At 51.5% G+C, this 26732-nt stretch overlaps 1 protein-coding gene across 1 annotated transcript in view; it reads right to left on the reverse strand.

Annotated features, from left to right (window-relative positions):
* Nucleotides 1–24299, reverse strand: part of LOC144770862 (uncharacterized) — a 100048-nt gene extending 75749 nt beyond the window's left edge. The window contains exon 1 of the mRNA XM_078655641.1: nucleotides 23366–24299. Coding sequence (XP_078511767.1) covers nucleotides 23366–24242 — 877 coding nt within the window. The 5' untranslated portion in view covers nucleotides 24243–24299. The remainder of the gene's footprint in view (nucleotides 1–23365) is intronic.
* Between the last annotated feature and the right edge of the window lie 2433 nt (nucleotides 24300–26732).

The following is a 26732-nucleotide window of genomic DNA, read 5'->3' on the forward strand; positions in this document are numbered from 1 at the left end:
ACTAGTACCTTTCAACCATAGTGGAGGTGTTTAAGATAGTCTCAGCAACTCCTAGCTAATGATAATGCCGCATACATACGAATGTTTAACACAAAGCTTGCACAACTCAAAGAGTTCCCTTACAGTATAGTAACAGGTCTCTGATTTCTTCACATCTCAAGCCAAAACACCTTTTGTGCTGTGCGCATCAAGCCGCGTGGATTTTAATTAGAGAAATAATTAATGGCTTCCAGTTTCATCACAACATTACATTATTAAGAACCAGCATTTGCCACTATGCATCATATGTCAGAAAACTATGAATATAGATTAATTGTATCTATTTTATGTAATGTTTTATAAAACAGTGAAAACCAACTTGAGGTAGCCTCAGACCCCTTTCTGCTGGCACAAAAAAAGGAAGAATTAATGAATACGCTTGAAGTTAATTTGTTTAGGGTTGGCCTGTTCACAAAAGAAACTCTTTTTGTACAAGTTGTATTAGATAAACGGATATTGATACAAAAGCTACATCTAATAAACAATATCAGGCAAACTGGTCATCTGATATCAGCTTATCTACTTGTCTAAGCCCCCAGGCAAACCCAGTGCCTCAGTGTTCTTTAACCCTGTGGTGCAACGAGAAAGTCATGGGCCACCGTGCTGGCGAGCAAACAAGGCTCTGTCTGTTCGGTGGGTAGTAAAATACAGTCATGACAGGAGTTCAGTGGCCCCCTAACGCTTCTGGGCCTCGGAGCTATTTCGCTATTGATGATTACACCCCTGCTGTGGCAATGCTACATATATTACCACTTGTCCCAGTACTGGAACTTTCATAGATTCCCATGCTTTTGTATCATTCCCCATTGTCGGAATGGGAGTCTCAGTAACAAAATAACATAGCAGTAGGTACAAAAGAGAGAGAAAAAGGCCTAGGCCTCATTCCCTTTTGTGGCATATCCGCCTCTTTTTGTAAAAGAGACCAAACTTAGGCATCAGCCAATCAGAAGAGCCTTACCCCATAGAACCCTCCTGAAGGCACCTCAGACCCTCAGATTTTCTACCACACGTTGTGCTTAGGGAGTCTCCTTTGAGCTCTGCTCAAACTCTTCTCTTCAGAAGTTTTCTTCAGGATTTCTCTTTCAGGATTGTTAGCTGTTCCTTCCAGGATGTCTGAAAAGGAAAAGAAGAAGGCCCTTTTTAAGCCATGTTCCACCTGTGGCAAGAAAAGGCTTTTTGTGGAGGATAAGCATAAGGATTGCATCTACTGCCTCTATCCTGACCATAAGGCTGCGGACTGCAAGATCTGCTGCACCTTTTCCACCAAGACCCTCCGGGATCGTGAGGGTAGGCTTCTGACCTGGCTCCAGAAGTTGAAGGCCAGAAAGGACACAGTCTCCAGGTCAGTGAGGACTCTTCACCTGCGTCATCTTCTAGAAGGTCAGTCAAAAGGAGTACGTTTTCCCCTTGTCCTTCCGTGGAGCGTTCTTCTAAGGCCTCAAAAAAGACCCCCAGAGAGTCTGAGAGCCAAGGTCCAGGCGAATCTCCTTACCATGGTGTAAAGGAGAGGGTAGGACCATCTACGCCTTCTGTGGGGATGAAGACTGATCAAGCCTTCAAAAAGCCCTCTTCCCAGTCTTCTGGAAAATCTGACAGAAGTACCAAGTTGTCGACGATGAAGACGATGAAGACGTCGTCGACGAAAGCCTCGTTGAAGGAGTTGAAGCCTGCTCTTAAAATGGTACAGTCGACGGGCTCGTCGACGGGACAATCGACGTTGACGGGATCGTCGCCGAAGAAGGACTCGTCGACGGTAGTGATACCAGTGTCGACGGAGAGGTCGCTACATTCTCTGGATGTACAAAGGTGCTTAAAATTTTACTTGGCTCGCACCAAAGGATTCCGTAAATCCTCCCAATCATTTATTGCTTTTGGTGGTCCTCAGAACGGCCTCCCTCTTTCAAACAAGGGATTGCAAGGTGGATTACGAGTGCCATTCTACATTGCCATAATTCAGCTGGAAAGCCGCTGACCAGCAGGGTTAGAGCACATTCCACAAGATCGGTGGCTTCTTCAACGGCACTCTTTGCGGTAGTGCACATCAAGGACATTTGCAGAGCTGCGACTTGGAGCAGCGTGCACACCTTTACGAAGCATTACTGCTTGGATTCCTTGCAACAGGAAGATACAGCTGTAGGCCAAGCGGTCCTGAGGAACCTCTTCCACTAATTGGTGAGCTTTCCTTTCTATCCCACCTTCTTTTTATTCTGCACATTTTGGTTCTCATGTGATAATGGCTATTGCAATGTTTATTTATGCCACAAAATGTGCTTATGGCTGACTGCTTGCTACTCTGATACAAAAGCATGGGAATCTATGAAGTTCCAATACTGGGGCAAGAAAACAAGTTACTTACCTGTAACTGGGGTTCCCCAGTATTGGTAACTTTCATAGATTCCCATGCGCCCACCCACCAATGCTTGTTTGTAAATGGGAGCATTCTCAAGTATTTGGATCGACGTTTCCGGATATATAAGCCTTGAAGAAGTTACAATCGTAATGAAACACGTGTCGGCTGTTTCCATCGCTGACAACAGAAAGGTTATATGAATAGGACCTCAGTGGAACTACTAATGAAAACAACACTTGTAGCATCTTATTCTATGCATTTGGATTGTACTTTTAGATATGAGGTCACCACAATTGGAAATGGAAAACTGCCATTAAATAAAAAAAAAAATCATAAATTGACTTTTTGGACTACTTACTTGCCTGTGACCTTCATAATGGTATATTATAAAATAGCTACACTATTTAAAAATAGTGACAAAAACTTGAAGAGTGCTGAGGTAAATCTTTTTTGTTAGGACTAACATAGGAGTTCTCTGATACTTCTTTTGAGTGACATCCGTGGTAGTGGGTTGATGGGCAAAAACACTGGTACTTGATTCCAGAATAATCTTACAAAGATACTGTTTCAAAATTGATGTGCTACCCTGTATACCACCTGTACTTCTTTTGCACGGAGGCACTTTTGAATTCGGCGGCGTGTTGGTTGTAGCGGACCCAGCAGGACTTCAACCCACCTCTCGCCGCATCCGCTTCGCGGGTGCCGCGTCGCGCTGTTTTAAGTGGCAGCTGACGGTGAGGACTTCCAGGCGCTTCAGGGTGAGAGGCTCAGCGGGGCTGCGAGCGTGCGGGGACTCCGATATCCAGGAGTCCCTGCGAGACCGGGAAACAGCATCCGGTCCGCTCTCCCTGCTGGCCCGCCCCCCGCCCATTGCAGGACTTTAAAGGCACCTTTCACCTTTCCTCCCTGGGACACCTGTACTTCTTTTGCACGGAGGCACTTTTGAATTCGGCGGCGTGTTGGTTGTAGCGGACCCAGCAGGACTTCAACCCACCTCTCGCCGGAAAATCTGACAGAAGTACCAAGTTGTCGACGATGAAGACGATGAAGACGTCGTCGACGAAGGCCTCGTTGAAGGAGTTGAAGCCTGCTCTTAAAATGGTACAGTCGACGGGCTCGTCGACGGGACAATCGACGTTGACGGGATTGTCGCCGAAGAAGGACTCGTCGACGGTAGTGATACCAGTGTCGACGGAGAGGTCGCTACATTCTCTGGATGTACAAAGGTGCTTAAAATTTTACTTGGCTCGCACCAAAGGATTCCGTAAATCCTCCCAATCATTTATTGCTTTTGGTGGTCCTCAGAACGGCCTCCCTCTTTCAAACAAGGGATTGCAAGGTGGATTACGAGTGCCATTCTACATTGCCATAATTCAGCTGGAAAGCCGCTGACCAGCAGGGTTAGAGCACATTCCACAAGATCGGTGGCTTCTTCAACGGCACTCTTTGCGGGAGTGCACATCAAGGACATTTGCAGAGCTGCGACTTGGAGCAGCGTGCACACCTTTACGAAGCATTACTGCTTGGATTCCTTGCAACAAGAAGATACAGCTGTAGGCCAAGCGGTCCTGAGGAACCTCTTCCACTAATTGGTGAGCTTTCCTTTCTATCCCACCTTCTTTTTATTCTGCACATTTTGGTTCTCATGTGATAATGGCTATTGCAATGTTTATTTATGCCACAAAATGTGCTTATGGCTGACTGCTTGCTACTCTGATACAAAAGCATGGGAATCTATGAAGTTCCAATACTGGGGCAAGAAAACAAGTTACTTACCTGTAACTGGGGTTCCCCAGTATTGGTAACTTTCATAGATTCCCATGCGCCCACCCACCAATGCTTGTTTGTAAATGGGAGCATTCTCAAGTATTTGGATCGACGTTTCCGGATATATAAGCCTTGAAGAAGTTACAATCGTAATGAAACACGTGTCGGCTGTTTCCATCGCTGACAACAGAAAGGTTATATGAATAGGACCTCAGTGGAACTACTAATGAAAACAACACTTGTAGCATCTTATTCTATGCATTTGGATTGTACTTTTAGATATGAGGTCACCACAATTGGAAATGGAAAACTGCCATTAAATTAAAAAAAAAATCATAAATTGACTTTTTGGACTACTTACTTGCCTGTGACCTTCATAATGGTATATTGTAAAATAGCTACACTATTTAAAAATAGTGACAAAAACTTGAAGAGTGCTGAGGTAAATCTTTTTTGTTAGGACTAACATAGGAGTTCTCTGATACTTCTTTTGAGTGACATCCGTGGTAGTGGGTTGATGGGCAAAAACACTGGTACTTGATTCCAGAATAATCTTACAAAGATACTGTTTCAAAATTGATGTGCTACCCTGTATACCACCTGTACTTCTTTTGCACGGAGGCACTTTTGAATTCGGCGGCGTGTTGGTTGTAGCGGACCCAGCAGGACTTCAACCCACCTCTCGCCGCATCCGCTTCGCGGGTGCCGCGTCGCGCTGTTTTAAGTGGCAGCTGACGGTGAGGACTTCCAGGCGCTTCAGGGTGAGAGGCTCAGCGGGGCTGCGAGCGTGCGGGGACTCCGATATCCAGGAGTCCCTGCGAGACCGGGAAACAGCATCCGGTCCGCTCTCCCTGCTGGCCCGCCCCCCGCCCATTGCAGGACTTTAAAGGCACCTTTCACCTTTCCTCCCTGGGACACCTGTACTTCTTTTGCACGGAGGCACTTTTGAATTCGGCGGCGTGTTGGTTGTAGCGGACCCAGCAGGACTTCAACCCACCTCTCGCCGCACCCGCTTCGCGGGTGCCGCGTCGCGCTGTTTTAAGTGGCAGCTGACGGTGAGGACTCCGATATCCAGGAGTCCCTGCGAGACCGGGAAACAGCATCCGGTCCGCTCTCCCTGCTGGCCCGCCCCCCGCCCATTGCAGGACTTTAAAGGCACCTTTCACCTTTCCTCCCTGGGACACCTGTACTTCTTTTGCACGGAGGCACTTTTGAATTCGGCGGTGTGTTGGTTGTAGCGGACCCAGTAGGACTTCAACCCACCTCTCGCCGCACCCGCTTCGCGGGTGCCGCGTCGCGCTGTTTTAAGTGGCAGCTGACGGTGAGGACTTCCAGGCGCTTCAGGGTGAGAGGCTCAGCGGGGCTGCGAGCGTGCGGGGACTCCGATATCCAGGAGTCCCTGCGAGACCGGGAAACAGCATCCGGTCCGCTCTCCCTGCTGGCCCGCCCCCCGCCCATTGCAGGACTTTAAAGGCACCTTTCCTCCCTGGGACACCTGTACTTCTTTTGCACGGAGGCACTTTTGAATTCGGCGGTGTGTTGGTTGTAGCGGACCCAGCAGGACTTCAACCCACCTCTCGCCGCACCCCCTTCGCGGGTGCCGCGTCGCGCTGTTTTAAGTGGCAGCTGACGGTGAGGACTTCCAGGCGCTTCAGGGTGAGAGGCTCAGCGGGGCTGCGAGCGTGCGGGGACACCGATATCCAGGAGTCCCTGCGAGACCGGGAAACAGCATCCGGTCCGCTCTTCCTGCTGGCCCGCCCCCGCCCATTGCAGGACTTTAAAGGCACCTTTCACCTTTCCTCCCTGGGACACCTGTACTTCTTTTGCACGGAGGCACTTTTGAATTCGGCGGTGTGTTGGTTGTAGCGGACCCAGTAGGACTTCAACCCACCTCTCGCCGCACCCGCTTCGCGGGTGCCGCGTCGCGCTGTTTTAAGTGGCAGCTGACGGTGAGGACTTCCAGGCGCTTCAGGGTGAGAGGCTCAGCGGGGCTGCGAGCGTGCGGGGACTCCGATATCCAGGAGTCCCTGCGAGACCGGGAAACAGCATCCGGTCCGCTCTCCCTGCTGGCCCGCCCCCCGCCCATTGCAGGACTTTAAAGGCACCTTTCCTCCCTGGGACACCTGTACTTCTTTTGCACGGAGGCACTTTTGAATTCGGCGGTGTGTTGGTTGTAGCGGACCCAGCAGGACTTCAACCCACCTCTCGCCGCACCCGCTTCGCTGGTGCCGCGTCGCGCTGTTTTAAGTGGCAGCTGACGGTGAGGACTCCGATATCCAGGAGTCCCTGCGAGACCGGGAAACAGCATCCGGTCCGCTCTCCCTGCTGGCCCGCCCCCCGCCCATTGCAGGACTTTAAAGGCACCTTTCACCTTTCCTCCCTGGGACACCTGTACTTCTTTTGCACGGAGGCACTTTTGAATTCGGCGGCGTGTTGGTTGTAGCGGACCCAGCAGCGGGTGCCGCGTCGCGCTGTTTTAAGTGGCAGCTGACGGTGAGGACTTCCAGGCGCTTCAGGGTGAGAGGCTCAGCGGGGCTGCGAGCGTGCGGGGACACCGATATCCAGGAGTCCCTGCGAGACCGGGAAACAGCATCCGGTCCGCTCTCCCTGCTGGCCCGCCCCCCGCCCATTGCAGGACTTTAAAGGCACCTTTCACCTTTCCTCCCTGGGACACCTGTACTTCTTTTGCACGGAGGCACTTTTGAATTCGGCGGTGTGTTGGTTGTAGCGGACCCAGCAGGACTTCAACCCACCTCTCGCCGCACCCGCTTCGCGGGTGCCGCGTCGCGCTGTTTTAAGTGGCAGCTGACGGTGAGGACTTCCAGGCGCTTCAGGGTGAGAGGCTCAGCGGGGCTGCGAGCGTGCGGGGACTCCGATATCCAGGAGTCCCTGCGAGACCGGGAAACAGCATCCGGTCCGCTCTCCCTGCTGGCCCGCCCCCCGCCCATTGCAGGACTTTAATGGCACCTTTCACCTTTCCTCCCTGGGACACCTGTACTTCTTTTGCACGGAGGCACTTTTGAATTCGGCGGCGTGTTGGTTGTAGCGGACCCAGCAGGACTTCAACCCACCTCTCGCCGCTTCGCGGATGCCGCGTCGCGGGTGCCGCGTCGCGGGTGCCGCGTCGCGGGTGCCGCGTCGCGCTGTTTTAAGTGGCAGCTGACGGTGAGGACTTCCAGGCGCTTCAGGGTGAGAGGCTCAGCGGGGCTGCGAGCGTGCGGGGACTCCGATATCCAGGAGTCCCTGCGAGACCGGGAAACAGCATCCGGTCCGCTCTCCCTGCTGGCCCGCCCCCCGCCCATTGCAGGACTTTAAAGGCACCTTTCACCTTTCCTCCCTGGGACACCTGTACTTCTTTTGCACGGAGGCACTTTTGAATTCGGCGGCGTGTTGGTTGTAGCGGACCCAGCAGGACTTCAACCCACCTCTCGCCGCACCCGCTTCGCGGGTGCCGCGTCGCGCTGTTTTAAGTGGCAGCTGACAGTGAGGACTTCCAGGCGCTTCAGGGTGAGAGGCTCAGCGGGGCTGCGAGCGTGCGGGGACTCCGATATCCAGGAGTCCCTGCGAGACCGGGAAACAGCATCCGGTCCGCTCTCCCTGCTGGCCCGCCCCCCGCCCAACACACCTCCTATATTACAGTCCCAAACTCCCGCAGTGCGGGACGCAGCTCGGGGCGAAGACCGGGCTAAGAGCGGGCCGTTTGAGGCCGTTCGAGGGCTGCGAGGTCTGGTCTGGGCCACCCTCTTTTCACCTCAGTTCAGCTCCTGGACTAGTTGGTCTTGGTATATCATCATTTTATTTCCTTATTGCAGCGCTAGTCTAGGTGGTCTGTCCATCTTGTCAAGTCATGTGCACCAGGGCAACCCGGAGTAGGACTGCTAAAGGCGGGCCATTAATTAATGGCCCCATGGATGACTTTATCACCCGTACCAATCTAGCCATAGACCAAGAAATTTTCAAACTACAGACTCGTGTTTCCTTGGACTTGGCAGCTGCTAGAAGGTTGTCCCAGGACTTTGCAAATTCAAAAAAATCTTCCCTGGGCCACATAGCTTCTGTTGTTACCCCGGAGCGTCTGCACACTCCCCACTGTGTATCTACGCAGGCAGACGTCCATCAGCCCCCGATTCTTCCCTCCCTTTCCCCAGCCACGAGTCCATTAACTCAGATAGGCGACCTGACCCTACCTGTGGTTATTTCCAATCAGCAAGCTAGCCCTAGTCCCCCTCCCTTGGTAATCGCACACACACCTATATGTAATAACACTACTGGTAATCCACCCAAAAGGAAACGCAATTCACGGTCCTCTTATTCTCGTAAGAGGGCTAAAATCACGGTGGCACACCAGTTGAATATGGGTAGTGTACCTGCGCTTAATGTAATAGGGAGGTGTACCTCTTGGGCACAGGCACAACGCGAGGGGGATAATGAGGGGACAGCCTCTGCTTCTATTACTACAATAGCAGAGAATGAGGGCTTACACTTAGAGGGCCAGGAAGGGAAGGACGGGGAATTCATAGGCATAGTTTGGGATACTTTAAAGAAACTTCTCTCTCCCTTAGACCTTAGACTCTCACGAATCGAAAATAACTTGCTAGAGATGGAAAAGAGCATTATTGCCCTGGCCACTCTAGGCCTGAGAAGTCTAGAAAATCAAGGCCTCCTTGAAGAAGACCCAACACCACAAGCCCCTCAACCCCCCCTGCCAGTACCCACTATAGTACGGCCGATTCCTAAACCGCGGACTGTGGGTGTGGACCAAAATACTGCTGCTGTTACATCTAGAGCTCCTAAGCACCCTATCTCCCAATCTTCAGTAAATCCTAATGTTGGTGTTTGTTCAAGACCTTGCACCTCCAAAACTGTTCAACAACCGACCCAGGATCCACGCAGCAAGAATAATTTTAGAGGGGGCTATATTGATCTTCCTCCAGAGGCCAATGACTACGTGGTTGTATTGACGGGCGTCCCCCAGGTCGGAAATGGTCACTACGAGAACCATGGGTCTCTGAAGAATAAGATAATGTACTGGATTAATGCGAACAGACCAATTCCAAATGGTCGGAGAAGCAAAGTTCTTATGGTCCGTCGAGTTCCCTGGGTGGGCCCCTCAAGGAAATCCAGTCCTGGGGACTGTATAGTGGTGACCTTTGAGGACCCACACACGGCCCACCACATCTGCTCATGGCCCACGAATGAAGGTTCTCCCATTATACCTAGGCAGTTGTCCTTTTTCTATCCGCCTCGACCCATACATACCCAGGAAGGTGACTGGTCGCTGGTACGGCAACACACATGGAGGAGTCACCCGAATAACCACCTAGATTTCCCTAGACGTTGGAACGGGCTCCCAACAACGAATAGGTATAGTGGTCTCGAAGATGTAGACTGACTCCCAAGGCAAGCTGCTTTTCAAGCGGCGGAAGGGGCCCCTTCACCTCGGGCCCTAGGGATCCTAGAATCCTTATCCCTGTCGACAGAATCTATGGTTACCAACCCCCCAGTTTCACAAGTAATGCCTCAAGCTCTGTTAAAAGAGGGGGGTACGAACATCTTAAGCACTCTAGTAACTCTAGAAGTTGCGCAGCAGCTGGATACACCCCCTATGACTCCCTGGTCACCCATTCAGATTGCTCCAGTAGACGTGAAGCGGACCACTGTAGCCAGGGCTCCTATCCAACAACAGAACGAGCCCCTGCAAATGTCTAGTGGAGCAACTGTAATGGTGGCAGGCCTGGAGTCTATCCCAGCTGTATCTGTCAATTCATCAAGGCAGGTTACCCTTGGTAGACCTCTGATAAAGATTCTAAGTTGGAATGTGGCAGGGCTCGCCCGCAATCTTGACATTCCAGAGTGGAACGCCTTTGTGGACCCTTTTGACATCTGTCTCCTGCAAGAAACCTGGTGCCTAGAACCCAGGCACAGAGTAGGTTTCACGACTTACTTTGTTCCAGCTTCCCAACAACATGGTAGCAAAGGTCGCCCGTCTGGCGGCCTTCTCATATGGGTTAGCATTTCACTGGGTTTAAGTGTAAATCATAAAACCATCCAATCCCCTGATCTGCAGAGGTTATCTATACACTGTCAGGGGGGTAGGAAGCTAGAATTGTTCAACCTATATTTAAGGGGGGCCAGGGGAGGGCTATCATCGCTATCTTCTACAGGATTAAACAGCGAATTAGACACTTGCAGCATTGACTCCTATGTTCTCCTAGCAGGCGATTTCAATTGCTGTTTTGAGCCACTGGCCAGGGAGGACTTCTGGACACATGGGATGATGATGCAAGGAGAGGAATCCCAACTCTGACTGTGGATCCGATTAAAAAATGGACGCAGAGTGCTATAGACATCAACGCACTCTGTATGGAACACGATCTGAGAGCAACGAATGGCCGATCTAAATCAGACCTTAAGGGTGTGCACACTTATAATAGGGTGGGACATACCTCTAGAATTGACTATATCATGTTGAACCACAACCTATGGCCATTCCATCAAGATATGGAAGTTATATTGTCTTGTGACAGCGACCACAACCCCCTATCCTTAACCCTCATCCCACCTTGGTATGATAGTAACCCAGCCAAGTCCGCTCACACGTGGAAATCTTCCCATGAACTTGTACCTTCACACTGTGGTAGGCGGCTAAAATGGGCTAAAGTAGCAGCGGATGAGGGAAGGATGTCGCAAACAAGGACCATAATGACAGCAGTGGGGTCGCGTCTCGACGCCTTGGGAATCACTAGACAAACTGTTCTAACGATATTTACAGAAACTATTGCGGCACTAAGTGAACTGTTTATCATTCCCCAAAAAAGAGTGAGGACTGTAACGAGAGGTGTTTCCTTATCTAGAGATAAGTGGTACTCCTCACAATGCCGGGTTGCAAAAGGGAAACTTATTTCTGCAGTGAAGACCAAGGACCCAGGCATTATTAGACTTGCGAGGAAATCATACAAAAAAACTGTAGCCATGGCTAAGGAGGCTCATGACTACAACTTTTGGAGTGAGTTAATGGAGGCGAGTACTAGAAAAGATTCTAAGGGGTTTTGGGATCTGATGAGAGCCAGGGACAAGCCCATTGATGCCCAACACACTTGTAATATTCCTGGAGAGGTCTGGTTTGACCACTTCTCCAAGCTTTACTCTGCCCCACCAGGTGTATTACAATTAAGCAAGGGTTTTCTAGCCAGATCTCCACATGCCTCCACAACTAACGATTTCCCCTTCAGTATTAAGGAAGTAGAAGGGGCAATCAGGGGTCTTGTTACCAATAAGGCTGCTGGCCCAGATGGAATTCCTGGGGATCTGTTGAAGGATAATCCTTGCTTGTGGAGTAGAATAATTTCCTCGCTCCTGAACGAGGCTGTGTTGGGTGGCTCTCTTCCTGATTCCTGGAGGGGCGCTGAGGTCGTCCCCATCTTTAAGAAAGGCTGTCGGGACGACCCAGCTTATTATCGCCCAATTAGCCTGCTTGACTCGTCTCAAAAGGTTGCGGGCAAAGTTGTACTAGGTAGGATCTTGCAATGGGCCGAAGACAATCAGGTTCTGTCAGATTTCCAGGCAGGATTTAGAACAGGGACAGGTACCATCGAGCAAACATTCCGCCTCCTAATGTTGTATTGGAAAGTGGTTGTACTGGGCAGGGGCAGTTTGTATTTAGTCTTTATAGACTTGCGGACTGCCTTTGACCTGGTCCCACGAGTCCAACTGTGGAGCGTCTTAGATGGGTTTGGTATCCCCCCTTATCTGTTGGCTTTGCTTATTAAGTTCCACGAAAGCAACTTTGCCCAGATTAGATGGGGTGATCAGGGGCAAAAAACTTCCCACATTCCTGTAGATAGGGGCGTCCGCCAGGGTTGTGTGCTAGCCCCCACTCTGTTTTCACTCTATGTTAACGGAGTGGTGGAGCATCTTCTCCAACAACCTTCAGACGCACCATCCCTGGCTGGTAGTAAAAAACCTACGCTCCGATTTGCAGATGACACCCTTCTAATCTCAAAATCACCAGCAGGCATTCAAAAGTTGCTTTCTAGCTTCAAGGTCTTTTGTGACACCAAGGGCCTAGCTATAAATATAAGTAAAACCAAATTCCTTGTTCTTAACCCCCCTAAGAAATCTGTCATTCCTCCTGCACTAGACTCAGTTCCACTTGAAAGAGTCAAAGAGTTTGACTATCTGGGCATTCGACTCTGCGACACCATGACTTGGAAGGCCCATCACCAAAAGGTCTTTTTGAACCACAAGAGGGACACAGGGGCCCTGCTCAAAGAACAACGTGCCTCATCTCTTAAACCTATTGGGGCACTATTAGACATCTACAGGGCAAGGGTGGTGAGTGCAGCACTGTATGGTGCGGAACTGTGGGGAGTGCAGAGAGCTGACACTTTAACCTATCTCGAGAATAACTTCCACAAAGATCTCATGAAGTTACCCCATAGTACCCCTTCACTCCCCCTCTTACTTGATGCAGGTACTCGCCCAATATGTGAACAAGCTAGGCTACGCCCCCTCTTACTATGGGCCAGGATATGGAATGTACCAGAACTGTGCAGCTATGCTAATGCCCTAAGAGAACTCCTATCCCTACCGGGATGGCACAAGGTCTGCTGGCTCAGGGAAGTCAAGCGGCTTCTCCATGAATTGGGTCTAGGAGATGCTTGGGTCAACAGGACGGCACCATCTAAACAGACGCTTAAGAAGACTTACTGTTTATGGGTGGCAAATGAGAGAATGTGCATGTTGGACTTTGGCCCTTAGGGCAGGTTCACCCCTAGACTTTTTGCTTGAAATGGTGACCTGGAGATGGTGATTTTTGGATTGTGCGCACTTTCACTGTGTCCCAGTGGAAAGTGCGTGCGCACTCTGAGTGCATGTGCTGAGCTAGGCCTGCCCGCCCATAGGAATGCATGGGGAATGTATGTGTCCCTGGTAGTTCCTGATGCGTGGGGTGTACAGGCTTGAGTCTGGTATGTGTGAACTCGTGAGAGTGAATGCTGCGAGATGGTGTATGCAGCATGTATGTGTCTAGTAGCGAAGCGCCATTTCTAGACATGGCTGTACGTGTGCTGTGAGGGTGCTGGCGTGTGATTGGCTGGAGCTGGCTGGCATGCCAGGCTCCAGGAAGTCTGGATGGGTCTGCCCGGTGGTGAGTGGGAGATTAGCATGAGTAATGTGTGGGAGGAGTGTACCTGTGTCCTGGATGGGCTGGGTTTTCCCCACACAATGCTGGCTCCGCCCCCCTGTGGTGTGTCTAATGACCCAAGCCCTGCCAGTGAATAGAGAGGGTGGTTGAGGTAAACAGAGTACTCAAGAACCAGCTGCGACTGGTTCCGCCCCCACTCTGCACCCTTGAACAAAGGAATGCACTGTATAAAAATGGGGCTGTGTCCTAACAGATGTTGTTCTCTTCCAGGATCCTGAGGGGGCTGTTGCTGCTGCTGGGCCAGAGGACCGCCACTTGGGCTGTCTCCCTGCCTGGAGACCCAGTGAGCTGGCTCTGGGCCCAGCCTTGCCCCTCTGCCTACTTCCCTGAACTTTGCTGGACTTTGCTTCTGTTAAGCGCCTGGGAGCGCTTTACTTGGGGCCCTAGCGCTTGAAAGCGCTTTCTTTTGGTCCTAGCGCTGAGGGAGCGCTTTATTGGCCTCTAGCGCTGTGAGAGCGCTTTATTTGGAATTGTAGCGCTTGGGAGCGCTGTGATTGCCCCCTGGCGCTTGGGAGCGCCTTAACGACCTTGTAAAGCGAGTGCCCACCTCGCTGGTTTTGAATAATCGAGCGCGTGCCCACCGCGCTTTATGGTAATTAAGGCCGGTGCCCACCCGGCATTGCCCCTCGAGATTCACCGCCGCAGCCCGGGGTGTTTAAAAACGTTGCCGGGCCGCTGCCAAGTGCGACCCGGAAGTGTTCTCGCCGGCCGGCCAATCGGAGAGCGGGCCGACCGGAAGTCCCGCCCCCGCAGCCGCGACCCGGAAGTCAGGCAGGCCGGGGGCAGGAGAGAGGCAGGCGGAAGCTGCTGCCTGCCGGAGCCCCGGGGAGAAGAAGAGCCGCCGGGCAGAGGAGACGCGCTACTCCCCAGACCGAGGGAGCATCTGCAGAAGCCGGTGAGTGACTGCTCAGGGAGAGGGGGGCGTCGGGGCACATTGACGGTACCCGCCCCTCCCCTCCAGTGCGAGGCTCACGGCGCCCCATTTGTGCAGAGCCCAGAGAGGCTCCCGCCCACATCTTCTTTCGAGCCTGCGAGGCTCCACCGGCAAAGGGGGCATTGGTGTCTTTAGAGTCCCCCGAGCGGGACTCCAACGAGTGGGGCATATATTGCTTTAGAGCCCACGAGGCTCCATCCCCGCAATTTGTTGCAGAGCCCAGAGAGAGGCTCGGTGCCAGTTCTTTTTGCTTCGAGCCCAGGGAGGCTCAGGGGGTCATCCTGTCTGCTCAGAGCCACGAAGGCTCGTGGGGGCATCAGTTGTTTTGAAGAGCCCAGAGAGGCTCTTGAGTCCCACATTGTTGTATTAAGGAGCCCAGAGAGGCTCAGGGGCAGCCCATTTGTTCTTAGAGCCCAGTGAGGCTCTGGAGGGCCACATTTATTTCTTCGGGCCCGGAGAGAGGCTCCAGGCGCCAAAGTGGTTGTGAAGGGCCCAGAGAGGCTCTTGAGCCCCCACTGTTGTTCTTGAGCCCTGGCAGGCTCAAACATTGTTGCACCAGTTGCCCAGCACTTTGTGGGCAACTGCTACGTTTAGGACCCTGACACTTTGGACACAGGGCGTCCTAGCCCCAACAAGGCCAGAGGGCCTAGGGACAGTCACAGGTGGTGACTTACGTGAGTTTGGCGCAATTGTTATTGTTCTATGCACCTCTGAATGTATTGTTTATGCGTCATGTGCCCTTACACCTCTGAATGAATGTCATGCATTGCATCATGTGTTTTCCCCTTACACCCCTACAGGTATTGTGATACATAGGTGGTTGTTTTCTCCCTAGTACAGGTGGTGCTAGTGAGATCCTGGTTACCAGTAATTACTGGTTGTGCGCTCTATTGTTATATTTTGTGCTATATTCTATGTACTAAGTGCTATTTCTGAAAGTGCTACTTCTGATTCCTGACAGTGGTCCAGGTGGCCCTGTCTTGTAAATAATCCCTTGTAAATTCTGCCCGTGCCTCTGGCACATTGTAAAGTGTGTGTTTTATCTAATGTGTTTTGGTGTAATACAAAGGCTATTTTTTATATAACCTTGTGTGGAGTTTCCTTTGTGGTGGGCCTTTGGTTGTTGTTGCTGGGGTGCGTGCGCAAATACTTAGCCTACATCGCCTCCAAGTTTAGCCTTGCTGCTCGCGCCACGTTACCTAGAGGGTGAGTAGGGGTTATCTTGGCGTGTAACTCCCTTGCCCTGACTTGGGTGTGGTGGTCTCTGACTGACTTTGGCGAAAGCCCTGGCCAGCCGGGGATCCCATTTCCAACATTGGCGGCAAGCGGTGGGATAAGGATTTGTGTTTGCCTTGTACCTTAGTAGCGGCTGGCTGCACCACAAAACTCTGCATTTTAGATGACCACATTTTAAGGGGATTGTTTTTTTGGAAGTTTCATATTTTCTTCTCCTGAAGGTATCATTGTGCAATTGTGTCCAGTGCATTTGTTCCCCTGCCCCGCGCCCAGAGTCTGGTACCTGTGTCACTTGTGGTCAGGTTGAGAAGTCAGGGGTGGTAGAAACTGCCTTACTAGTCCGAGGGGGGGGTTGTGTGTGGATGAATGGTGTGTGGCACTAGGCAAGTGAGTGTGAGTTCTCTGGGGTAGAGAGCTTGCTGAATACCTTGTGAATTGTGTACTCCTGTGTTAGCTCAGACCCCTAGGTTCCCTGTGTGATCTCTTCACTAGAACGTCCGCCAGAATGGTGCCTGCTTTTGATGTCTGTGATCTGTTTAGATACAGTATGGGAGAGTTGGTAAGGTTCTGTGAAGAGAGAGACATAGGGGTGGATGAGTTAGACACTCAGTCCGAACTTAGGAGCAGCCTGATCCTATGGCAAAAGTGTCAGTGGGACCTTGAGCGCAGTGGGGAAAGGGCCCGGGCTTCACACCAGGAGGGTGGTGGGTCTGTGGGGAGCCCTGAAGATTCAGAAGAGGAGGAAGAAAATGATAGCACAGGGACGCCAGCAGATAGTGAGGACCCCATAGATAGGGAGTCCCTTGCTGGGTCCAGCATAGGAGGCAGCGCCTCATCCCTTTCCCTGTCCCCAGAGGAGCTGGAAGATAGGAGGAGAGAAAGGGAGCACCAGCTGGCTTTAGAAAAGCTCAGGTTGGAGCATGCCCAGGCTATGGCACAGCTGGGCATTAGAAAGCAACAGCTGGAGACCGAGAGGGTCTTAGCGCAGGAAAGGATAGAGGAGGCTGAGAGGGCCGCCACCAGAGGCAAAGTAGCTCTGGAGGGTAGACTATCCCCTGCGCGCAGTGTTGAGTTTCTGGATCCCCCAGGGAGGGTTGGGTCCAGTGGTGGCAGCTATTTAGATTCCAGTGTAGGAAATCCCAGTCCCAGTTCCCCCAGTCTGGTACCTGTTTCCCAAGAGGAGGAGTATAGGTTGAAATTCAGGGGCAGTAGGAAGCTGCCTCACCAGTCGTGGGAGAAGTTTGAGGATGAATGTTGTGGAGCACTGTGGGCTTGGGTAGAGGTTCACACTGACTCTGATTTTGAAGTCTTGTTTGATCTTATTGTCAAAGAGCAGGTGCTCAGTGGTTGTTCGCCAGAGTTGCGCCAACACCTGTTGCAAGTTGGATTTACTGATACAGAGTTACTGGCAAGGGAAGCCGACCGCTGGGAAAGGGCCAGAGGTTCTCTAGAGTCATTGGTGAGTGACTCCAAAAGTAGTGGTTCAGGGATCTTCCAGCCCAGCGTGGTGGAGGAGGCTCAGTGTAGCCCAGCTAGGTCCCAGGATAGCGAGGAGGGTGTAGGGGCTCACTGCCTGGCTCAGTGGAGCAGGAGTGAGGGGGAGACCAAGGTTCCCCAGACGCCCGAAGCCCTGCCTCAGGACTTGGATGGTTTCTTGAGGGAACACCAGGTTGGGGACCTAGGCTGTCCTGTTAGTCCACTTGAGGAAGATCTCCTAGTGAGTAGAGGACCTGGAGCGTCTGTAACCAGAGCTCCTGTGGTTCTAGAGTCTGGCAGTACCGCTCCGGTAGGGAGGGTACAGGAGTCCAGAGTGAGGAGTGATTGGGGGAGTTCCCCAGTGGAAGGACCAGTGGGTCAGGGACTACCCAGTTGGGCTAGGTTCCCGTGTAGTGACCATGGTAACACCACTTCTGGTCTGGGGGATCGTCACGCACTGTCAGGTGGACAGAGGGCGGGAGATCTGCGCCAGACAGACAGTCACGCAACAGATGTGACATTTGTTAGCCTCAGGGGGATTGCGAGTGAATCCCCAGAAGTCCTGGAGTGCCAGGCAATTGTTCCACCGAAGGTTCTAGACCAGAGGTTGGGAGGCCAGGTTCAGGATCAACCTGACCTGAAGGGTAGGACGACTGTAACCAGTGTCCTGACCGGTTCTTCTTCCAGAGGAACTTCTCCAGGTGGGAGAGGGCAGACCTCTGGAAGGGGGTGCAGAGGGTGGGAGAGCCCACCTCTGACCCCGGTGCAACCTGAGTGGATAAGTCCTGGGTTGGAATGGCGTTCTAGGGGTACCCCTCGCATAGGGAGGAGGAACCCTAGGAGAAGAGGTAGGGGGAGGAGAGCCTTCCCTGAGACTCCTGGTCCGCCTGAGGTTGTAGGCCTTAGGCTGGAGAACCAGTGGCAGTCTAGTCCTGTCTTGCAGACAGGAAGAGTGGAAAATGGCTCCTATGTGCCAGGGGTTACTACCCCCCGCTCTGCGAATTGGCATGGACCAGTGGCACCTGGGTGGCCCAGGGCCTGGTCCTGGCCGCGGACAACTTGGGAGTACCAGTGGGGTAGCCCAGTTGGTCCAGACAGTGTGTTTAGAAGGAATCCCCTGGGTTCACCATGGCGTAGAACAGGAGGGTGTCCCTGCAGTTGTGGGCCCGCGTCCGTGTTCTATCGCCCCAAGCAGGGAAGTCCATCACGGTGGTGATTGGTCTCCCCTGCGTTTTGGCTGGAAGGGGGTTATGTTGGACTTTGGCCCTTAGGGCAGGTTCACCCCTAGACTTTTTGCTTGAAATGGTGACCTGGAGATGGTGATTTTTGGATTGTGCGCACTTTCACTGTGTCCCAGTGGAAAGTGCGTGCGCACTCTGAGTGCATGTGCTGAGCTAGGCCTGCCCGCCCATAGGAATGCATGGGGAATGTATGTGTCCCTGGTAGTTCCTGATGCGTGGGGTGTACAGGCTTGAGTCTGGTATGTGTGAACTCGTGAGAGTGAATGCTGCGAGATGGTGTATGCAGCATGTATGTGTCTAGTAGCGAAGCGCCATTTCTAGACATGGCTGTACGTGTGCTGTGAGGGTGCTGGCGTGTGATTGGCTGGAGCTGGCTGGCATGCCAGGCTCCAGGAAGTCTGGATGGGTCTGCCCGGTGGTGAGTGGGAGATTAGCATGAGTAATGTGTGGGAGGAGTGTACCTGTGTCCTGGATGGGCTGGGTTTTCCCCACACAATGCTGGCTCCGCCCCCCTGTGGTGTGTCTAATGACCCAAGCCCTGCCAGTGAATAGAGAGGGTGGTTGAGGTAAACAGAGTACTCAAGAACCAGCTGCGACTGGTTCCGCCCCCACTCTGCACCCTTGAACAAAGGAATGCACTGTATAAAAATGGGGCTGTGTCCTAACAGATGTTGTTCTCTTCCAGGATCCTGAGGGGGCTGTTGCTGCTGCTGGGCCAGAGGACCGCCACTTGGGCTGTCTCCCTGCCTGGAGACCCAGTGAGCTGGCTCTGGGCCCAGCCTTGCCCCTCTGCCTACTTCCCTGAACTTTGCTGGACTTTGCTTCTGTTAAGCGCCTGGGAGCGCTTTACTTGGGGCCCTAGCGCTTGAAAGCGCTTTCTTTTGGTCCTAGCGCTGAGGGAGCGCTTTATTGGCCTCTAGCGCTGTGAGAGCGCTTTATTTGGAATTGTAGCGCTTGGGAGCGCTGTGATTGCCCCCTGGCGCTTGGGAGCGCCTTAACGACCTTGTAAAGCGAGTGCCCACCTCGCTGGTTTTGAATAATCGAGCGCGTGCCCACCGCGCTTTATGGTAATTAAGGCCGGTGCCCACCCGGCATTGCCCCTCGAGATTCACCGCCGCAGCCCGGGGTGTTTAAAAACGTTGCCGGGCCGCTGCCAAGTGCGACCCGGAAGTGTTCTCGCCGGCCGGCCAATCGGAGAGCGGGCCGACCGGAAGTCCCGCCCCCGCAGCCGCGACCCGGAAGTCAGGCAGGCCGGGGGCAGGAGAGAGGCAGGCGGAAGCTGCTGCCTGCCGGAGCCCCGGGGAGAAGAAGAGCCGCCGGGCAGAGGAGACGCGCTACTCCCCAGACCGAGGGAGCATCTGCAGAAGCCGGTGAGTGACTGCTCAGGGAGAGGGGGGCGTCGGGGCACATTGACGGTACCCGCCCCTCCCCTCCAGTGCGAGGCTCACGGCGCCCCATTTGTGCAGAGCCCAGAGAGGCTCCCGCCCACATCTTCTTTCGAGCCTGCGAGGCTCCACCGGCAAAGGGGGCATTGGTGTCTTTAGAGTCCCCCGAGCGGGACTCCAACGAGTGGGGCATATATTGCTTTAGAGCCCACGAGGCTCCATCCCCGCAATTTGTTGCAGAGCCCAGAGAGAGGCTCGGTGCCAGTTCTTTTTGCTTCGAGCCCAGGGAGGCTCAGGGGGTCATCCTGTCTGCTCAGAGCCACGAAGGCTCGTGGGGGCATCAGTTGTTTTGAAGAGCCCAGAGAGGCTCTTGAGTCCCACATTGTTGTATTAAGGAGCCCAGAGAGGCTCAGGGGCAGCCCATTTGTTCTTAGAGCCCAGTGAGGCTCTGGAGGGCCACATTTATTTCTTCGGGCCCGGAGAGAGGCTCCAGGCGCCAAAGTGGTTGTGAAGGGCCCAGAGAGGCTCTTGAGCCCCCACTGTTGTTCTTGAGCCCTGGCAGGCTCAAACATTGTTGCACCAGTTGCCCAGCACTTTGTGGGCAACTGCTACGTTTAGGACCCTGACACTTTGGACACAGGGCGTCCTAGCCCCAACAAGGCCAGAGGGCCTAGGGACAGTCACAGGTGGTGACTTACGTGAGTTTGGCGCAATTGTTATTGTTCTATGCACCTCTGAATGTATTGTTTATGCGTCATGTGCCCTTACACCTCTGAATGAATGTCATGCATTGCATCATGTGTTTTCCCCTTACACCCCTACAGGTATTGTGATACATAGGTGGTTGTTTTCTCCCTAGTACAGGTGGTGCTAGTGAGATCCTGGTTACCAGTAATTACTGGTTGTGCGCTCTATTGTTATATTTTGTGCTATATTCTATGTACTAAGTGCTATTTCTGAAAGTGCTACTTCTGATTCCTGACAGTGGTCCAGGTGGCCCTGTCTTGTAAATAATCCCTTGTAAATTCTGCCCGTGCCTCTGGCACATTGTAAAGTGTGTGTTTTATCTAATGTGTTTTGGTGTAATACAAAGGCTATTTTTTATATAACCTTGTGTGGAGTTTCCTTTGTGGTGGGCCTTTGGTTGTTGTTGCTGGGGTGCGTGCGCAAATACTTAGCCTACATCGCCTCCAAGTTTAGCCTTGCTGCTCGCGCCACGTTACCTAGAGGGTGAGTAGGGGTTATCTTGGCGTGTAACTCCCTTGCCCTGACTTGGGTGTGGTGGTCTCTGACTGACTTTGGCGAAAGCCCTGGCCAGCCGGGGATCCCATTTCCAACAGTGCAATTCTAAGTTATGTAAATCTGCTGTTGAGTTTCTTTCAATCAAGGAGCTCCCCATTAAAGAACCATATCTGGATCTAATTCATAACCCAGGTGACAGAGCATTGTACTTCAAATTTAGGGTAGGAGTACTTCCCTTAGGGCTGTTAACTTCTACCTGGAAGCCACCATTACAAACTATTCCATATTGCCCGTTCTGTGATTCAAGGGTTGAGTCCATCGCCCATCTGTTGTTCGAGTGTTGTGCATATGCAGCGCCTAGGTCGAGATGGCTGAAGCCACTATGTAGGAGCTTGGGCACCAGATCACACCTGGAAGCATTACGAATATTACGTTCAGATGCTCGCCCCTTCTTTGCCTGTTGCATGGCAAAATTTTTGGGCTGGGCCTGGTGGTTAAGATCTGCAAAGAAACTGTTGCTCCCCTGATGTGCTTCTTGCTTGAACCTGTCCCTATGTCTGCTAACTAACCACTTCCTTGATATTTTTGTCGACTTTATAGATTTTTTATATTGTGTATTGTTAAACTGTTTTATCTATTGCTGTAATGTAATGCTTTAATTATATGCTTTTATATCGAAATAAAGCCATTCAACAGTATACCACCGCTGCCATTTGTTGTGCTTTGTTACCTCTGAGAAGGGAACAATGCAGGTGCAATGTTGCTGCTCGTTCCTGAAAAGAAGAAGAAGTAACAAGACAAACAGAATTATACAGGAAACATTGACTAACTTCACTTACTAAACCCAGCCTCCTCCCAGGTCTTCAAAACGGACCTCAAAGTTCTCCTCCTCCAAAGACACCTCCTAAAGCAATTCACGCCCTCTCTATTATCTGAAGGAAGACCTCCCATCACTGAAAACTCTATTCTCCGTGACTAGGGAAGTGCCTTCCCAGTGTGTTCGTGTGGTTGGAGTGTATGCCATTTGTTGCAGTATTAATCCTTGTATCTGTGTTTGGTGCTCTTTTGTAACATGCACACGCCACTTTTCTCTTGTAACGCACTGTTTGCTACCTCTCACATGTTGTTTGCCTTTGATACTTGCACAATTGCGACCATTGCCTACGTAACGTTTGTTCTTGTGCCTCTGTGTCTAGCATATATTGCAGTATATTACCTCTAAATGTACTTTGTTTTCTCTTGTAACCTGCACACTTGTCACTCTCTCCTCCTGTAATGCACTGTTTGCTACCTCATGTATTTTGTTTGCTCACAATTGTCACTTTTACCTCATGTAACTTATCGTCTGCTTTTGTAATTTGTTCATTTGTAATGTTCTGTTCCTTTTGTGAAGCGCTCTGACGCCTTTGGGTAAAAGTCAGCGCTATATAAAAACGCATAAATAAAACTGAAACACAACCGAGCCGGATCAATACTGGGTTGTTCAGAGAGGCTCCAATGAGTGATGTTTAAATCACAGCTCAAGAACGTCATCTACGAGCACCTTTCCATACGCGAGGGAGCCCCAACTCTGTGAATATCACCCCAACCACAGCAGTCCCCTCCCACTCTGTGCAAGACCAGATGTCCTGGGTTTTAAGCGTTCTGTACGTGGTAACACGAAGTTTGGGTTTAGTTGCGTCCCTTACTATCTTTTTTAGGTCAGGTCTTTTACTTTGCTTTTGTTTATTCTGCTCTGTGGAAAGAGGGTGAAGTTATGAGAATGAAAGTTTGCTCGATGTTGTGAAACAGTAGAACCCTTTCTTTCTTACTTAATTGGTCACAGACTACATTTTAATAAACTTTTTTTTTTGCTTGAATAGAGCGGCGCTCCCGCCTTCCTCCTCCATGTCCTTTAAACCCAGGGGTGGGACCCGCCTCAGTCGTGCAGGAGGGGCGGGAGAAAAAGCCTCTCATTGCCTGGGACAGCGGCCAAAGAGGCGGAGCAGGGGGCGCTGATCGCCTCTCCACCATCACACCACCCGTCACTGCCCTGCGATTGGAGCGGAGAAGGTGGGCATAGCAGGGGGCGGGTGATGGGGTCGCATTGAGCAATCTCTTCTGAGAGACTCAAAAAGAAGCAGTGGTGAGAATGCGGCATTTGTTTGGAAAGTACCTTTAAAGAGTCAAAGTTACACTATTAAAAAAATGTTTGTGATGCGAACTTTTTTTATTCACCCAAAAAGTTTCTCAGTCGCTGCGCTGCTCTCAGCGCCTCCTCGCACTGCCTCTGCCCTGTGCTCAGGCGCTATCAAACCCACCGACTGTCACATTAATCCCAAGTGGATGGCCGTGCCCGCAGAGACATTCTAGCCAACTGGGGATAACTTCATTCCCATTTATAATTAATAATGTTATCATAAAGCGCTTCTTTGTAGCCTCGGCCGCTTCTATGCGCCCTAAAGAATACATGTTGCTGTTCCATGAAACAGTGGGTCTCAATTCACCGACCTTGTGAGACAGAACTGCTCCTCTGCGGTTCCGGCGGCAGATCACACCTGGCATCAGTGGTGGGCCATGTCTGCATCAGCGTTGTGCTCTGTTCTTCCAAGGTAGGCTCCCCGTCGGTTTCCGGGGTCCGCTCGGGTGCTTCAGGGGTTGCACCCCTTGTTGTGTTGCCTATGCCTGTCGAGACCCTAGAACGTGTCTCATAGGACATAACACCCCTCTTGTCTCCGGCCCCCCGGGTGCCCTCCAACAGCCCCCCGCTGCTCAGCACCTCATCGGTCTGGTCTTCGCAGCGCTGTGTCAGCACCCCCAGCTCTTGGTTCAGGTCGGACAGGTCCCCGGGGTCCCCGACCTTCAGCCGCTCCGACACCTTCCTCCTGAAGCCGCATAGCGCCTCGCACAGATGGACGCACTCTTGGAGCTTGGACCCTGTGGGCAGGGGGGGCTTGCTCTCCAGCTCGCGCTGGGGGGGTGACAGAAGGGGGTCACAGTTGTGGAGGTGCATCAGGGCCGCTGACAGTGTGCACAGCGCTCCCTTCAGGGGCGCACTGGCCCCCTCGTCGTCCGACCCTTCCCCCATCCCGAACCTCTCCGGTACATCGCTCTCCTTCGGGGATTTTTTGGAGATCACTGTCCTCAGCACCCACAACAACACGTCCTTCCATAGCGCCTTCTTGTTAGGCAGGTGGGCGCTGTCCCAGAGCGCATCGTTCACGGCCAGCAGCGCCAGCGCCAGCATGGTGATGGAGATGACCCAGTGCTGCCCCTCCACCTCGTCCTTCAGCTGGCAGAAGCGCTCTCTGTTCTCCTCTGCCGCCTCTCCCCCCTGGGGCCCTTGCACCCCCTTCTCCCCACCAGCGGTCTCTGTGGGGCCCCTCATAGCGCTCCAGCGTCCCACTCTGTTTCCACGGTCCGTCCGCTTCCCGTCCAGCGAGCAACTGCGGGCGGCGGAGGGAACGTACAGTTAGTTCCCTGACGTGGGCGCTGAGGGGGCGGCGCTGGAGGGGGTGGGCTCGGCTGTTAACCATTCAAGAATAGTTTGGCCCTGCGCCGCTTCTAGGATCAGAAGGGAATGCAAGAGGCCCCTTTCGTTTGCAGGCAATGTGAAATCACAGGGATGCAAGCCACAAACGTACCTGCCACCAGTTACCTATTGTTTGTGACTTCAAAAGAAGCAACTTTCTTGGTGCGATATCAGTACAATAATAAAAACATAAACAATAGCACTGATAAAATAAATGAGTACATATATTTAACATTTTTCAGCATATTTTAATTTCCAGACTGCATTAGGTGTTGTATTGTAATTGCAATTGCATTTATTGCGCTAACTACCCTTCACAAGATGTCGAAGCTCTTTTTCGGCGACTAGCATGCTACTCGAAAACCCATAAAGGACCAGTGGTGAATTAGTATGGTGAAATATGAACGTAATTTGAGCGGTGGACATGTGAGTCTGTTATTTGGATTGAAAAGGATAGTGGAGGGATAGAGGAGGGAAAAGGTTTGCATTTATGCAGCGCTTGCAAGCACTGATGAGGACAGTACTCCAGAACCCATAAAGGCTTAGTAAATTAGTATACTGAAATATGAAAGTAATTTGAGTGGTGGATATGTTAGTCAGTTATTTGGGTTGAGAAAGATTAAAGAGGAAAAAAGTTTTGCATTTGTATAGCGCTTGCTAGCCGTGATGAGGACACTACTCCGGAATCCATAAATGCTTAGTAAATTAGTATAGTGAAATATGAAAGTAATTTGAGTGGTGGATATTGTAGCACGCGGGGCCCAGGTCACATAGGCCGCAGCTGCGCTTAGAATAACGGCACTTGAGGCGGTACTTTAACTCCCGGCCGTCGGCCGCAAGACCTGAGCGGTCTCCTGCCCCTTTATACCCTCGGGACGAGCCCGCCCCAAAGGGTGTGGGGATGCATGGGTGCACGGCAACATTGTTTGAGAGAGCCCGGGTGGCTCTCTACAGATATGTTAGTCAGTTATTTGGGTTGAGAAAGATTAAAGAGGAAAAAAGTTTGCATTTTTATAGCGCTTGCTAGCCCTGCTAAGGTGTTGAAGTGCTTTTTCGGCGAGTAGCACACTATTCCGGAACCCATAATGGATTAGTGGTGAATTAGTATAGTGAAATATGAAAGTAATTTGTGCAGTGGATATGTAAGTCTGTTATCTGGATTGAGAAAGATAGTGGAGGGATAGAAGAGGGAATTGGTTTGCATTTATATAGTGCTTGCTCCCGCCTGGAGGTGCTGAAACGCCATCGGTGAGTAGCACGCTACTCCGGAACCCAAACAGCATTAGTGGGAATTAGTACAGGGAAATATGCAATTAATGTGAGTGGTGGACATGTTAGTTTGTTATTTGGATTGAATTGGAAGAGTGGAGGTCTGGAAATTATTTATATATTCATTTATTTATTGGGAGTTTACAGCCATAGGATCCTATGCCACAAAACCCTTACGCCTTCACCCTGAATATATGGTATTTTCAGGCAATACCCCCCAGGATTATAGTCTTCAATGGGAGTTGTTAGAAACTGCTGATGGAGCGGCTAGCGGGCGACTTTGTGAAAACCCCACACACCTCTCATGTTTCCCCTGGACATTATAGCTGATAAGAGCAACCAAAATCTATGGGGGGAAAAGTGGGGACCAATGAGGAATTTGCAAGAGAATCAGACCTGGAATAACCGATTCCCCAGGGAATTCCTCATTCCTCCGGGTATTTTCAGGATTGACCTGTAAATCACATTAGTTCTACCAGTAGAGTTAATGGGACTCCTGGTGTCGTTTTCTCTGCAAGTGCATAATTTAAACCCCAGCAACTGGGCACTCATAAGAAGGCCTAGATACTCGTTTTAGTGCTTTCAATTGGATTATTAGTTACACCTTTGGGTTGCCGTGAAATGCCCTAAGTGCTGGTCTGAGTCTGACATATTCTAAAATCGATTTGTAAGAAGCACAAATCACTTATTTCAAGACCTGGGCATTCGATGCAATTCTGACCTGGTCCCAGGGGGAGTTATTAGCAACAATGTTATGTTATTAGTTATGCCATGTTATAAGTGTCTATAAAACGCTCTATTACCACAGGTTTCCTGCCGCTATCAAAGATAGTAATACAACCTGGTATTGTAAAACACAAGAGGGCCCTACTTTATTGGTTAGAAGGGAAGGTATTCAGCCTGTTCTTGAGCGAAAGATGGGAAGCTCCACTAGGGGTTCATTCCATTGTCAATTTGCTTTAGTATGTAAGTACATGTGTGGTATTTATTTAGCGCAAACCTGGTCAAACGGCTGCAAAGTGCTCTACAAGATCAAAGACGCAGTCGACATGTGATTGGAGGAGTAGATGGTTTGTC

Source organism: Lissotriton helveticus, chromosome 7 (assembly GCF_964261635.1).
Source record: "Lissotriton helveticus chromosome 7, aLisHel1.1, whole genome shotgun sequence".
Lineage (NCBI taxonomy): Eukaryota > Metazoa > Chordata > Amphibia > Caudata > Salamandridae > Lissotriton > Lissotriton helveticus.